The sequence below is a fragment of the Acomys russatus genome, chromosome 32 (assembly GCF_903995435.1).
Source record: "Acomys russatus chromosome 32, mAcoRus1.1, whole genome shotgun sequence".
In the NCBI taxonomy this organism is placed as follows: domain Eukaryota; kingdom Metazoa; phylum Chordata; class Mammalia; order Rodentia; family Muridae; genus Acomys; species Acomys russatus.
In genome coordinates, this window is record NC_067168.1 from 29,917,491 (window position 1) to 29,933,885 (window position 16,395).

Below are 16,395 nucleotides of genomic sequence, written 5' to 3' on the forward strand. Positions count from 1 at the left end.
AGTGGTGAAGAGCATGTGATGCTCTTGCTGAGGACCAGAGTTCAGTTTCCAGCATCCATGCAAGGTTTGTGCCTGTAACTCCAGCTCTAGGGGATTCAACACTTTTGGTTCAAGCACCTGTACACAAGTAGCATATATTCACACAGACATACATGAATATTTTTTAAGCCACAACCAAATACAGAGTAAACAGATATAAATTCCATTATCAAAAACTACTTAAAAAAATATTTTTACTGACTTAGAAACTATAAACCAAATCCTAAAACTGGAAAATGCTATTCCTTTGAGTGCCATCAGAAGCGATCACTGGCTGGCTGCTCTGGACCCAGGTCTGATTCCCACTGCTACCTGTTAACTAGCCCTGTTAACTCCAGTTCCAGGTGATCCAGAAACTTCTTTGGCAAGTAAAACACCCACACACAAAAGAACTACTAAAAATGTCTTACGATTTTATGTAAGCACAAAGATGGCTAAGAAGGCACAATGGTTGCCAGCAGATTTCTGAAGCTAGCAGGAGCCCTACCTACAAAACACAGGGGGGTGAGGGGGGCAGAGTAAGGATAGCTCCGCTGGTAAAGGAGCGTGCTTCCAGCCAGACAAGTTCATCTCAAGCCCTGGGACTCAATTATAGGAAGAGAATCGGCTTCTGAAAAGTTGTTCTCGAACCTCCACATACATGCAAATGCACATGTGACCATGACTGAATATACCCAATGTTGACCTTGACCTCTGGCCCACACATTCCTCCATCTTCTGCCCTCCTTTTAAAAAAAAAAAAAAAAAACAAAAAAAGCTTTAACATGAACTTTCAGTTCACAGGATAAAATATGTTAGATCTCCCCTTGACATAATAAAGCTAACAAAATCTACAGAAGCTTCCAGAACATGGTTTAACATTTTCTCATAAGGAACTGTCTCAGACTTGTATCACCCATGCCTTTTTAACTTCTACAGAATTTAGCAAACCTTTCTAAATTCACTCTTGGAGAGCAGGGTCCTCATCCCCAGAAATGGATCTGAGGCTAAGGGGTTTCAACAGAAAGCATGACACTCCACCATCCATAGGTTTACTTTTTATTCAATGTTAATGTTACAGAGTCTTACACTGTCGAACCATGCCTGAGAACCCAAAGAAAATGCTGCGATGGACAGCCTCATTCATCCAGACAGTGTATTAAAACTTGATTCATGTGCATTTTGATAATTTCACAATCTTAAAAAGACTTGGAATTTACATCTGCTGCAGGTCTTCAGTGTTCCAGTACAGTATGCCATTAAACAAACCTTCACATCTGTCTCAGTTCACTTCTTAAACTATAACCCCTAACAGAATGTGGTGGTGTGTGCACGTGTGTGTAGGTGGGGTAAAGTATACTTTAAGTACGTGGCTCAATGTGTGAGATTACTTGTTAAGGTTTCTGGTGCCCAAATAAGTTTCCAGTTTAACCAAGAATCTCAAATTTCTAGTCACCCAACCTCCTCAGGACTGGCTCAGATCATGCCAACATGACTGCCCAGCAGACACTAGGCTACACTACACCTCCCGCTCCCCACGCTGCTGCACTCACCCACTAAACTGCAAGACATGTTCTCAAGCCAGGAGAGCTTCCCTCATTACCTGTTTCACCTGTCAGTAGTGAGCAGGTCTGAAATGTATTTGGCAAAGTGATTCATTTACATAGAGAAAACCAGGCATCATATATGCCAATATTAGAGTATCTGCACTGAACCATTTCTAATGACTTTAAAGTAGGCAACTGCCAGACTATTTGACTGAGTGGAAACTAACTTAGCAGAGTCACTTCTTTAAGGGCCGAGTGTTACTGGGAAGTTAAATTGTAACTACTAACAACAGAAGTGCTACATTGCTAGCTATTCCCCTGCCTCTTCAAGTGAACACCACAAACATACTCCCAATGTGAACAGAGCTGGGTGGAACAACGGATGCATCTACAGAACACCAATACCTTCAAATCTGGGGCACACACAATTTATCAGACACCATGCAAGAACCACTTTGGGTGAGGTTTTGCTCCTGCTGCTTTGAACTGTTAAGACAGGTCAGTGAACTCCTTCCCACCTGAGCAGACACCACATTCCACCCACAGCACTGCAATTTAGACCTGATTAAGAGGCTTGAGCATCACCTGTGGCATCGGCTGCCCTTCACACCAAGGCTACCTGGTTCCACCTACGGACTGGCAAATCCACAGGGCATTTCACACTTCAATGTCTCATTTCAGCTATTCCACCACACAATATGCTGTCAAAGAACTTACTCCAAGTCAAAGCAAGGCCTTAATGTGGAACAGAACAAGCACTATCTGAATAAAAAAGTACTCAAAGAAACAAGACCCCCCCCCCCACATTCCCCATTTGGTGGACCCAAGTTTGGTTGAATCAAATCTGTAGTTACTTCATACTACAACTAAAAACTTGTTATAAATCATAGCCCCACACAGATGATCCAAACATATCATTTCTGACAACAGCTTGTTCCAGAAGTCTAATATAGCCACAGCCTACAGAGTACTCCTTAGGATGGGGCACTGAACAGGTTAACTAAGGTCACTTAACTCCATCTTTTACAGCAGATCAGAACCCAGATGGCTGACTTCTGAAGGCTCTCTGACAGGAATCCAGTAGAGTTGGTTCCGAGGTTCACACAGACACTACTAGCTGTAACCTTATGTAGAAGTTGGGATCCACATGAAATCCGCAATGAAGTGCAGCAAATCTGAGGTAGTCAGCCTTGTGAAGGCTCAGTATCTGAACATAACGATGTCTGAAATGACCACTGGCTGCAGGTTTGGTTTTAAACGCAGAGCAACTATGGAAAACACTGCTGAATCTAATTCACAAATATTTAAGACAATGACAACACCCCTAAATCCAACACACATCAAGATCAGTCGTGACTCTTGAAAATTCCATAGTGCAACAGGCACAGTCACCGGAATCGAGGTCTTCAGTCAGTCAATGTAGATCCAGAAATCAAAAACGCTGAATGGCTGTCCTTGGTGGTTAGCTGTGGTCTAGTTACCTTTCTTGGAAGGCTTAGCAAAGACCATTCCTTAACTGTACTGTGTGTGGCTGTACTTCTGATTTTCAAGCACAGCATACTGGTTGTCTAGCTGAAGTTTAAGGGCCTGGTTTTTTGAAACCTCCTCCCTACCTCTATTTTTGTGTCTTACTACTTCAAAGCTCTTCTCCATTTCTTTATCCCTAAGGGAAAAGAAATGTAATCAGTAAATTTCTTCTTCACTAGGGAATTTTGAAAGTATTCTTCCTTGAATTAAAAAGCAAAACAAAACAAAACAAAAACAAAAACAACTAAAAATAATCCTGGAGAGACAGGAAGGGAATACAAAATCCTTATCAAACCATTTTAAGGCTTCAATTGAACAGAAAACATGTAATACTGTACTGAAGCTCCTAGGCCCCATTTTCTGAATAGAATTATTTTGGGACCAACTTGAAGACAACCAGAAAGAAGCTGTAGCATGACATTCCTCCTAGAGACTCGCTCCTAAATTTAGCAGTTAGTACATAACAGGTCTCTATTCATAAGGGCAACAATTTTTTCATTCAAGTAATGTCTCATCATTCAATGATTTCCCCTCCCTTTTGCGTTGGGCGAGTGATCTGATTAGATCAGGTAAAGAAAGATGCGTGTGGCAAGTCACTGCCCTCCCAGAGTCCCCACACATCTGAGGACAGAGGAGAGAAGCAAGTCTGAGTGGAGGTCTAAAATCAAGCCAGCTGTGCTCTCAACGAGGCGAAAAGGCTGGGATTTACTTTAAAACCACCCAAAAAAATTTTTCCATCTGATGCCATTTACATTTCTTCCCATTTTATTTACTTTTGAAATTTCATGTCCCTAAATAAGATGTAGATGTGCCACATGTGGTCATTTAACTTCAGGTAGCATTCATTTTAAGTACCTGCTGAAATAAGATTATTTTTAGTATTAGATTTGTAAACACTAGTATCTTTCATCTACTCCCACTTATTGGAAATGCAATGATAAATGCTTCTACATTTCTAGTTCCCATATTTTAAAGGAACGTAAGCCATTAACAATGTACTTTTAAGAACTAACTACATGGGGCTGTGACAGAAACACAGCAGACAGCAAACCTGTCTTCAGCATCCTTTCTCTTGCCCTTTCCAAGGACTCTGCCCCACCTCCTCCTTCCCTCCAGGCCACCCAAGTCCCAGCCGGCTCCTAGCTGCCTGTCGGAAAGCCTAACTCATAACCTCACATACTTACTTCCGGCTCTCTACATGCTTGGCAGTGGACTGCAGGGATGGGAACTGTGTGTCGCTGTATATTTCTGGTGGACCTTGTGGCGTTTTCCTTGTCGTGGTTAGCCTTGCCCCAGGAGGCCTGTATACACCACTAGGCATTGCCGGCTCCGGGGTTTCTGTAACTAATAGATAAATCATTCATTCAAACACTTCACCTTCTAGTAACATTTCCCTACACGGCTGACCATTTAACAATCGTGAGAAAGGCAACCCTAACTTAGAAGGGATTTGGAGTAAACACTAGCAAAGTTCTGTGAAAAAGCAGAACCCTGCTCATCTCTAAGGCAGTGCTCTAACGTCCCTGGGAATAAAGTATGCATGCTCTGGGTATGGTTACAGGCTTGATGGAGGGAGTCCTCCGGCTTGGGAAATGAGACAGTCCTCAAGAGATTACCCTTTGGTCTGCAGTCCCTGGCATTTCTATCAGTAAATGTGACATTCACTTTCTTTATTTGGAAGGTAGGCCAGGTATCTTATATATGTACATAGTATTTTAGATTCTAGACTTAAAAAAAAAAAAAGCCAATCCTTGGGCTAGAGAGACGGCTCAGAGGGTAAGAGCACTGGCTGCTCTTCCAAAGGTCCAGAGTTAATTCCCAGCAATCACACAGTGGCTCACATCATCTATAATGAGATCTGGTGCCCTCTGCTGGCCTGCAAGTGTACACACAGGTGGAAGACTATACATAAAAATAAATCTTAAAATAAAAAAGCGCCAGTCTTTATTTTTATTTTCTTCTCTTAAGATCAATGGATGTTCAGTTTCTCTATTGCTTATAAAACACAAGAAAAAGCAACCAAGCAGCTTAACATCTTCAATTATGACTTAATTTGGGGGCCACAATCTTCTAGGTTTTTTCTATCTTTCCCCAACTGAATCTTGATACGGTTTCAAGCAGTGTTGTTCTCCAGTTTCAAAAACTTAAGTGTCAGGCTGGGGAAGCTCAACAGTACAGCACTTGCCTAGCAAGTGCAAGGCCCTGAGGTTTGATAGCCTACACCATGAAAATACAATAAACATCTCCGTAATCATCATCTAGCTCAAATAAAATGTTCTCACAGTTTAAAAGACTGTTTTCTACATGCTTAGATTATACCAGAGGGGAGCTTACATGCTTATTTATTATCTAACCTGAGCGTGGGATACAAACAGTAAAAACCGCCAGGAGTGGTTGAACATGCTTGCAACATCAGCGCTTAGGGGGCTGAGACAGGAGTTTCTTGAGTTCAAAGCCAACCCGGGCAACTCAGACCCATCTTCAAAGAATACTTACGACCTTTATATTTTATATTTCAGCCATTAGCCACATATGGCTCTAAAAAGAATTATTATTTGTTTGTGGGTGATATGACTTGAGAAACTTGCCTGCTCGCTTGCTCTACTTTGTAATCAATCACTCAATCATTCATAAGATTGTTTCCCAAAAAAAAAAAAAAAAAAAAAAAGAGAGAGATTGTCTCCACTTTATAGCCCTGGCTGCCTCAACGCAAAGACTCCATCTGCCTCAGTGTCCCAAGTGTTGAGATTCAGAGCAACACATGTAGCTATTTCAGATGAGTAAAATGAAATCTAGATTTCAGCTCCCTAAGTCACATCGGCTACAAGCTAAGAACTCAACAGTAATACGTGACTAGAGGTCACATTATCACTGAGCTCTCTCTTCCATCGCCTCCCAAAATTTTAATGGTTGGAGAATCCGGCCCAGATGAAGAACATTAGCAAGTAGTTGGGATTATGGATGGGAGGTAGCTTGATAGAAGTTACTGGAAGCAGATGGCATGGGATTGAGGCAGGGATCCCATGCCTGCCCCACTATGGGAGGTAGTTTATAGAGGGTTGATATCTGCCCTACCCCAGGTTAACTAAGGCTATTTTAAAATATAACAAGTGTCTGTCTTGATTGCTAGCCAGGCACACTGGTCATACTGATAATATTGGTAATTAAAAACAATATGCATGACTGTGTGTAGGCACACAATGCCCATGGTGGCCAGAAGGAAAAGTTGGATTGCTTGAAACTGGAGCTATAGGTATTTATGAGCCCCACTGACAAGAACACTGAGATAACAGTTCTGTTCCCTGGCAGAGCAGGTTAGTACTCTGAACTGCTGAGTGTGCTCGCTCTATCCCCAAAGGGGCTGCATGCATTCTAAAAAGAACCTCAGGGAGGGTTTCAGTGATAGGGTTAAATTAAGCAGCCATGGAAAGAACTAAAGGCCTGCAGAGGACCGCAGGAGATGGATTGGCAAGTAAAGATGTTCTCTCTCTCTCTCTGTACAAACCTGGTGGCAAGATCCAGCTCCACAAACTCACCACACAAATAAATACTAAATTCAGAAAAAGAAAGCAAACATATAAAACTAAGTGTTAGCAAACAAGCTGAATCTAATCCGCCCAACAACTGGAACATGGCTGCACTCATCGTTGTTATAACCCCATTAGCTTCTGTGCCACAGAAGCACAACAGAAACCACCACAGTCCTCTCATCTAGGTTATTTACCATCTGGCCTTTCACAGAGAAAGTTTCAGGCACCTGACACAAAGAAGAAAGATAGAGCCCCAAAGCGTTAAGAACAGACATAGGAGCTGTGTGCCTGGTGAAGTGTATCAAGTTCAAGAGAGAAAAACCAAGCAGCATTACCATGGCAATTCACACCAGTCTCCTCAGCAATCGAGAGGCTGGGGAGGATAGATGGTCCAGCTGGTAGAGCGCTTGCCATAAAAACACGAGACTTACATTTGTATGCACAGAAATCCAGCATGTGCCCGTTAACAGATCAGGCTTGGGTGGTGACAGAGAAAGAAGATCCCAGGAGCGTGCTGGCCGTCTAGTATAGCCATTCAATGAGCTCTAGACTCAGTGAGAACTTGTCTCAAACATAAGGTGCAGACTGACAGAGGAAGACACACAGAGTCATCCTCCGGCCTTCACACACACCATATAAATGTGAGGCTATCCTGGGCGACATAGTGAGATCCTGTCTCAAAAGGCAAGAGTGGTTGGTGGGTCTTGGAAGAGTAGGGATGAATATTATCAAAAATATACTGTATGACAATCTCAAATAAAAATAATTTTAAAATATTTTATAAGCTTTATTTTTATATTTTAAAAATTATTTTATTACTACTTATATCCTAAAAATATTTTAAGTGAGAAAAGCTGCCAGGAAAGGTCATGCCTGTAATCCTAGCGTTAGGAAATGGGGGTTGGGGGGTGGGGGTGGCATGAGGTCATCCCTATTACAGAGAGGGCTCAGGGCCAGACTGGGCTTCATAAAAATGATGCTTCAAAAGAAAATTTAAAAAACTAAGATTTCTGAACTGGAAATGCAGCTCAGTGGTACAGCACATTTAGCATGTGCAAGGCCCTTAGTTCAATGTCTCGCAAAGCAAATACAAAAACTTTTGAGGCAGTGTTTGGTGAGCAAGTATAAGGCCCAGAGCTAGATGACTAGATTCAATGTAAAAGCTAGGTAGGCATGGCAGTCACCTGTAATCCCTCACTAGAGGAACCTACTCAAGAAATATAAGTGGACAATGATTAAAAAAAAAAAAAAAAATTGGCCTATCCAAAAGCACCTGTACAAGCTGCAAACACACACACATGGCTGGTTTTTGTTTTTTGTTTTTTAGTTCCAAGATATGTTTACTCCCTTCAGAAAACAAAGTTCTGCTGAGAATTAAAGCTTCAAGATTAGGAATAGCATCAAGGATGTAATTTAGTGGTAGAATGCAGGTTAACTACTGGCTTCATGCTCTTGCACCAAAAACTTTGACAGCCTATGGGACAAAAGTTTGTCACTCAATTACTACATTCCTTCCATTAATGCACCCCCCTCCCAGGAGTAGTAAGTTTCCCGCTCCCCCATCCTCTCAGAAAAGGAAACAGAAGATTACCTAGGACTGGAGTGGGAGGTGCTTGTGCCGGGGCTGTTTTGTTCCAGGGGCCTGAAGACTTTTCTCCTCCACTGCCAGCTCCACCTTCCTCCCAGCTGTCGCCCGGATCTTCTCTCTTTTCATTATCATCGTCTTCCTTTTCACTATTGGAAAAACAAACAAGTACATTTAATTTCCCCAATGCTGGGATTAGATGTATGCACCACGATATCAAATTTCTACAAAAGTCATTCCTTTTTTGAAATAAGGTCATGTTATGCAGCCCCGACTGGCACAGTAGCAGACACATAGTCAGGGCTGACCCAGCTCTCACAGATCTGCCTGTCTCTGCTGGGACTGAAGGTGTGCACCACCACGGCCGGCTAAACTTTTAGGGGGAAGGTGTGTGTAAGTGCATGCAGTCAAAGCACAACTTTTGGGAATTGGTTCTCTCTGTAGGTTCTAGGAACAAAGCCAGGTCATCAGCTTTAACAGCAATGACCAGCGAGCCATCTTGCTGGGCCCCAAAAAGGATAGTTCTCTTAAAGCAAAATGTGTCCTCGCTGTAAGACAAATTTCTTCTGGCTTAGTGTTGGTTTTGGGGTTTTTGGGGAGCGGGTGAGTGGGATCTAATTTGGATTCTCATGTATGCTACATAAGCATTTTAAACTGATTTTCTAGAATCCAAGACAAATTTGACCCTTTTAACTTGCTTTTATGAGGCAAGGTCTCAGGTAGCCCAGGCTGGTCTGTAACTCCTGGCTGATCTTCCTGTATTCCCATCTCTATCTCTCAAAAGCTGAGATTAAAAATGTAAACCACCATACTCATCTTTAAGATCCTTTAGACAGGCCATGATGGCGCACGTCTTTAATCCCAGCACTCAGGTGGCAGAAGCAGGCGGATCTATTTGACTTCAAGGCCAGCCTGGTCTACAAAGCCAGTCCAAGACAGCCAAGGCTACACAGAAAAACCCTGTCTCAAAAAACCAAATCCCTCTCCCCAAGATCCTTTAGAGACAGTGCCCACCAGTTCCAAATAACTACAGCATCCAAAGACCTACATGCCAACAAAGAGGAGCAGCTTCATCTTCAGTCTGTATTTAAGACTCTCTAAGGGATAGGGAGGAGTAACAGGGTACATTGCCCTGGCCATGATGCCCAATAGTGAAAGAGAAGCACAAAAGTAGACACCATTTGGAAATTGTGATGACCACAGCACACAAGAGGCTGACGCAAGAGGGCAATGACTTAGTGATAACTTCTCCTAAAACCTAAGGTTGCCACCAAGCCTAACAATCTGAATCTAATCCCCATGATCTACAAGGTGGAAAAGAACTAACTCCTGCCAGGTATCTTCTGACATGTTTGCAACAGCATGCTCACACAAAATAAACTAATTAATACTCATGCCATTTAATAATCAACTAAAGCATTTTATATATTTAGCACATCTTCTTGGTTTTTCAAGACAAGATTTCTCTGTGTAGCTATCTTGAAACTCTATATACCAGGCTGGCTTCAAACTCACAAAGATCCTGTCTCTGCCTCCTGAGTGCTTAAAGGTGTGTGCCATCACTGTTGGCTTCCAACAAATCTTAAAAAGTTGGTTAGACAGAGTTACACCATTTTCTTTTTTCTCCCCCTCGACAGGGTTTCTCTGTGTAGCCTTGGCTGTTCTGGACTCTCTTTGTAGACCAGGCTGTCCTTGAACTCAAGAGATCCACCTGCCTCTGCCTCCAGAGTGCTGGGATTAAAGAAGTGTGCCACTACCCTGGCTGAGTGATACCCTAACAGTAGCTTTATTAGCTAGTATGAAGTTTATAATTTACCCAGATTAATCATAGTGTCCAAACTTCAGGAATTTTTTCAAAAGGTTTTTTTACTTTAAAAAAAAATTTAAAGCCGTATCAATATGGTTGTACTATGATAATTGCCTCATGAATAAAACAAGTATTAACCTAGATGCAAATGACTAGTGGTGATATCCCCACAAACCAATCCTTTTAAGAGGTAAAGATTCCCACACAGACCTTCACGGCATGCTAACACTGAAGCAGCAGCTTTCAGTTATTTACTCACATTTTGAATCCATTTACTCACCGATGCACGAAATCACAAGTGCTCAACTGTTAAAGAGCATTTGGTGTAAAAGTAAAGAAACCAGAGTTCCAATCCCTGGTACCCATATGAAAGCCAGGCATGCTCAGTATTGCAGGGCACAGACAGTATATTCTCGGAAGTTTACTGGCTAGCCAGCCTAACCAAATGGTGAGGGGTTCAGGTTCACCAAGAGACCTTACCTCAGAAAATACAGTGGAGAGATACAGGAAGATGTGCTCATGGACTCCTCTGGACCTCAAATCCAAGAGTACAGGAGTGAACACTCAGGATATACCACATGCTCACAATATAAAGGAAAACTCCAATCTGGCTTAACAGATAGCATCAAGTATAAGTCATTTCTTTTTTTAAGACATCTTGCTGGGCAGTGGTGGCACACGCACTTAATCTCAGCACTCAGGAGGCAGAGGCAGGAGGATCTCTGTGCATTCAAGGCCAGCCTGGTTTACAGAGTGAGTTCCAGGATAGCCAGGACTGCAGAGAAACTCTTTCTCGAAACAAAACAAAAAGACAATGTCTCTCCCATTGTAGCTAAGGTTAGGTCGAGCCCATGTTTATCCTCCTGCCTCAACCTCAAGCTCTGAGATTATGGGCATGTCCCACCACATCTAGCTCTGTCCAAAGACTTTTAGGAATAACTAAAATAACCATATTTTAAAAACACATCTAGATTATAAACTATTAGTAAAGACCAGTGAAGTCTTCTAGAATGACTACTGGAGAGCAATGACAAAATACTACTAAGAACAATGAAAAAAAATACACACAAAAGCTAGTCTACCTTAGATCAAATAATCTATCACTCCAACCAGGAGCCTGGGAGCTCACCTGGACAACCCAGTGGTTGTGACTACTATCTTACACAACGCACTGCAAAGTAAAGGCAGGAGGATAAAGGGTTTAAGTTTAGTCCTGACTGTATATGGAGTTTAATACCAACTTAGCTACAAGATCCTGCCTCAAAAAAAGAACCAAAAACTGTTAGGTAGTAAAGTCAGGGGTAAGGATATGACTCAGTGATACAGGGCTTGCCTATGTTGTATGAAACCATGTGTCTGATTCTCACACTTGCAAGAAAAAAGGGGGAGGTTCGCCAAAATAAGCTGGGCATAGTGGTACATACTATAGTCCTAGCATTAGGGCCCGAAAGCAGGAGGACCAAATCAGTTTAAGGCCAGCCTGAGCTACAAAGCAAATTCCTGACTCCAAAAAAGTTAAAATAAAGGCCGCTGGAAAAACAATTCAATTTAAATATCTCATAACAAAACTAAATTTTATACCAAATAAACTTGAAGCCCTCTCCCCCACCTTAGAAGGTATAACTTTTGCCCATTAAATTCAACATGGCCAAAACTACCACTCAAATATTCAAGAACAAGAGCAGACCAAGAGCCTAACTTTTACTACAGTACTGGGAGCACATCCAGTCTACCAAGCACCCTACATAAAAGGAACCTGTAAACTCCCTCTCCACAGATCAAGCCAAAGAACAAAGAAAACAAGAACATTTTCTACTTGCTCAGGGTAATCTTCAACTCACTTCACCCAGTCAGGCCCGATTTTTTTTCTCAAGCTTCCTACCTCAGCCTCCTAAGAAAATGAGAATTAAGGCTTTCTCCACCAGCCCCAATGAGAGTATTTTCTAGAATTTACTCTTGCAGAGGATCCAAATTCAGTTCCTAAAACTCACAGACAGCTCACAACTACTCTTAAGTCCAGATTCAAGGGACCTAATGCCCTCTTCTGGTCTCAGGTACCTGCATGCAAATGTACATATGCCCAACCCAGATACACATACATAATTAAATCTTGAAATTTAAAAAAGGAAAACACAAATGAAAAAACATGAGACACACACCAAAAAGATACCTTCTAAGTTCCACGATACAAAAAAGGAATGTTTTGGTACACTCACAACAGTTGGTGTGAGAACACCGGGAACATTAAAATAGTAGCTGGGGTGTTTTTTGTTTTTTGTTTTTTTTTAAAACAGAAGTTACTTATAAATACTATAAACTAGATTTCAAAAGACAGTTTAGAGTTAGGAAAATTATTTTCTCCACTGTCCCATAGTCACTAGAATAATTTACAAATTGCAAGCTTCAAATCAATGGCAATTAATTTCAGATTTTTTGTTTATGTAAGATGAATTAAGGTTTTTGGATTTTTTCTTCTGAGACAGGGTTTCTCTGTGTAGCCTTGGCTATCCTGGGCTCACCTTGTAGACCAGACTGGCCTGGAAAAAGCTGGGGGTGACGGGGGGAATCTAAAACTACAACTGAGGCCAACAATGCAACTTCTCAATTTTAAAGTCTCTTAATCAATCAATCCAACTTTGAAAAAATGACTTTTCCTCAACTTTAAATAACACTTCAGAGCCTAAAATGGCAATTCCAAAAGCTGAGGAAATGGGATGAACATTCAAGGCCAGCCTGGGACACACAACCAAGACCTGTGCAAACAAAATACTTAGAATCTACAATCTCATTCCCATAAAATTCTAAAGGGAATTCATGTGCCATGCCACAACAGCAGTTAACCTTGGGGATAAAGGCAGTGAGTGCAAGACTTCAGGAGGGCTGCTCTTTAACAGAGATATTCAGTTCTTGACTGGGCAATGAGCACAGAAGGCAAGATCACTGGGAGCACAGTCTGGAAATACCCTACACTCCAATTGCAAATATATCAACTTGTTTACTGGAGAGAATTTAAAGAAATAAATTAAATTAAAAAGTAAGCCGGACAGTGGTGGCGACCGCCTTTAATCCCAGCACTTGGGAAGTGAACCCGAGTTTGAGGCCAGTCTGGTTTACAGACTGAGTTCCAGGACAGCTAAGGGTATGCAGAGAAATCCTGTCTCAAAAACCCCAAAACATAAAAAGTACAGACAGAATCTGGTGGTGCATTTAAGTGGAAACTGAAGGATCAGCTGTTGAAGGTCAGGATGGCTCAGTGCTCTTCCAGAGGCCCAGGGTCCAGTTCCTAGCACAACCCAGAGAACAGTACAGACATATTCACATCCATATACCCTTAAACTAGCTCAAGGTTCTCAGCTATACAGTAAGCTCTCAGGGCAGACTGAGCTGCAGGAGACCTTACTGAGGATAGAGGGCACCATCTAAATTCAAACACTATGTGTTTAAAATGAACAATGATCAACCCATTTAGTCAATTCAAATAAAAATCTAAACAGCTGCCAAGTGGCGAAACTCTCACTGGATTTTAGAGCTTGAAGCTAATTTAATGACACCAGAGAGACTGACTGCCTTTGCTCAAGCCCAGGAAAATTGGGCCTGAAGAAAAAGTAAATGTGTCCAATATGTTTATCCTCTGCAAGGTTATCTAATCCCACTAGTCACCACATCCTACCTTATTTGCATTGCCTGAACTCTTAGTCCGCTGTAATCAACCTCTTTTTGCTCAAATTCTTTCCACTCATCTTCATCCTATGGAAGAAATACCATCTGATTAATTAGAGGTCTTGGTCAACAGGCTTCAGATTAAGAAAAAAGGATCGAGGGCCATTGGGATTCCTCAAGCTGGTAAAGGCACCTGCAAAACATCTGGTTAATTAGAGATCTTGGTAAACAGGTTTCAGACCAGGAAAACGGTGATCAAGGGCCACCGGAATTCTTCGGCCAGTAAGCGCACCTGCAATCATCCCTGAGGACCTGTGTCTGATTCCCCAAAGCCCACACACATGGTGGAAGGAGAGAACTCACTACGGCAAGTTGTCCTCTGATCTCTCTGGCACATGTACACGAGTGTTCGCACACAAACTAGCAAATACATCTGATCTTTCAAAAATTGCAGGTAGTGACACAAACCTTTAATCCCAGGAGGCAGAGGCCGGAGGTTCTTTGTGAATTCGAGGCCAGCCAGGGCTACACAGTGAGACCCTGTCTCAAAAAGTAAGTTGGGTCTAGTGGCTGGATTGTAAAGCATAGCCCGTTCTTCCAAGCCCCCTGACACGTGCCTAGCTACCACACGCCCTCTCTGCTTTTGCTTAAAACCAACTATAGGGAAAAAACTGAGCGGAGAATAACCAACAGAAATCCCACAACTCCATGTGGCCGCGGCTGGGTGAGCAAGCCACGCTACACCAGCTGCTCATGAGACTTAAAACACCTTAAGAAAATGAAATCCATTCCCCAACTCGGCTCAAGTGGGACGACGGAGTACTCAAGCACACGTCACTCGGGAACCGCGGCCCGCCCCAACCCCCCCGTAGCCCAGAGGGCGCGGCGCGCGGGGGACGACGGACGGGGGCGGCGGGAACCCGGGGACCGCGAGCCCGCCCGACGTGCGAAGCCCGAGTCACGTGGCCTCCCGGGCCGGCGGGGGCGAGCACATGCGGCCGGCCTCCCGACCCTCACCTTCGTTACGGCCTTGCCGGCGGGTCCCGCGCTCCCGCCGTCTCCCGGCCTCGAGATTCCGCCGTCGCCCGACCTGGCACCAGAGCCCGAGCTCCCGCCGTCGCCCGACCTGGCACCGGAACCAGAGCTCCCGCCGTCGCCCGACCTGGCACCGGAGCCCGAGCTCCCGCCGTCGCCGGGCCTGGCACCCGCCGCCAAGCTGCTCCCGCCCGCGCCGCTCGCCGCGTTGGCCGCCCGACTGCTCCGCTCCTTCTTCTTCTTCTTGTCCCTCTTGGCGAAGAAGTTATCCAGGCTCCGCTCCTCGGTCTCGGCCATGGCCGCTGCCCGGATGGGTGGGGCCCGCGGAGGGCGCGGCGGGCGCTCGCGGTTCGGAGCTCTGGGTCAAGGCCGGCAGTGCGTTCAGGCTGCCGGGTGCGGCGTCGCCTCAGCCCCGCGGGGTCGCCGAGGCGCGGGCGGCAGGGCGGCCGGCTCCCCCCGCGCTCCGCCGAACGGTGGTACGCTCCTCGCCCGGGCCGCGAGCGCGGAGCAGGGTCGCGCCCGCCCCGCTGCCTGAGGGGCGATGAAAGCGCGCACCGGCAAGCGCTCGGCTAACGACGGCGCGAGCGGGAGGAAGACGCGCGGGCCTGAGGAGGGGAGAGGGGACGGGGAGGGGAGGGAGGGGAGGAGGGAGGGCGGGCCACCAGCACAGAGAGGCAGCGCCGCGCCTGCGCACTCGGTTCCGCCCGCCGCTGTGGGCGCGCCGAGCGGGGCGGGCGGCGGGAGGACACGGGGCGGAGCCTCCGGGAGAGCCAATCAGATGCCGGGACGGAGCGCTTAGGTGACAATCCGTTCCTTCGACGGGGCGGTGCCCAGCATGGGGGCGGGGGAGGAGCGGGTATATGCAAAAAGAGTGACGTGTCCAGTGACTCCAGCCTCTGGTTGGCCAACGATCTTGCCTTGAGGTCGGGCATTTAGAGGGTTGGTGACTTGGCTGAAGAAGACCAGCCGGAGGGGGCGGTGTGCCTTGGTTGCGCGCATGCGTAGGGTACACGTGCGTCTGCTAGCCAGGACTGTGGCCTGGTAAGGCGTTTGAACTTTCAGTAAAGAGACCTTGTTAAGCCAGCTGTGTTCAAGGTTGTTCCTCCTGCCCTGCTCTTCGCTCTACTTTGCACCATCTCTGGTCTGGCACCTATTACTTTCTTCTGAACAGGATGCTTTTGAGCAGTGGATTAGTACTTGTTCCATTTATGGGAGGAAGGATCTTTAATAAGCCAGTAGATGAATGAAAGGGAACTGATTATGAACTCCATCCTGGATGTGTCTATCTGACTCTCTAACGCAGGCTCTTGTGAAATGGAGAACAGCTGGGAATGTGATTTAGTGGTAAGAGTTTAACAGGCGCATGTCAGTGCTGGGCTCCACCCACAGAATCACACACAACACACAACTAGTTTTCCTGAGCCTGCACTCTATTTGTGCTTACTGAGTTTAATAGTTTTACCCCTGATATGTCTCCAGCCCAGAAAGCTTTTTTGTCTGCTTTCGGGAGGTTATTTTGTTTTGAGACTGGGTCTCACATAGCCCAGGCTTCTCTGAACCCCATACGTGAAAAAGATCATTTCTGATCTTTCTGCCTCCACCTTCCAAGTGCTGAGAGTACAAACACACCCCACCGTGCCTATGTTATATGCTGCTGGGGTCGCAACGCATAGGTTTTGAGGTTTG

At 44.7% G+C, this 16,395-nt stretch overlaps 1 protein-coding gene across 4 annotated transcripts; it reads right to left on the minus strand.

Annotated features, from left to right (window-relative positions):
• Nucleotides 1-1,233: 1,233 nt before the first annotated feature.
• Cdv3 (CDV3 homolog) lies at nt 1,234-15,298 on the minus strand. Of its 4 annotated transcripts, XM_051139985.1 has the most exons (6): nt 14,837-15,296; nt 14,692-14,800; nt 13,685-13,761; nt 8,214-8,356; nt 4,277-4,436; nt 1,234-3,228 (listed from the first exon to the last, which is right to left on the minus strand). In XM_051139985.1, exons 1-6 carry the CDS (start codon nt 15,004-15,006, stop codon nt 3,078-3,080), a joined length of 810 nt encoding a protein of 269 aa, XP_050995942.1. In that variant the 5' UTR covers nt 15,007-15,296; the 3' UTR covers nt 1,234-3,077. The 4 variants fall into 4 exon arrangements, with proteins under 4 accessions (XP_050995942.1, XP_050995941.1, XP_050995944.1 ...); XM_051139984.1 differs by having other exon boundaries at nt 14,692-15,296; XM_051139987.1 differs by having other exon boundaries at nt 3,086-3,947; nt 14,692-15,298.
• Nucleotides 15,299-16,395: the final 1,097 nt, after the last annotated feature.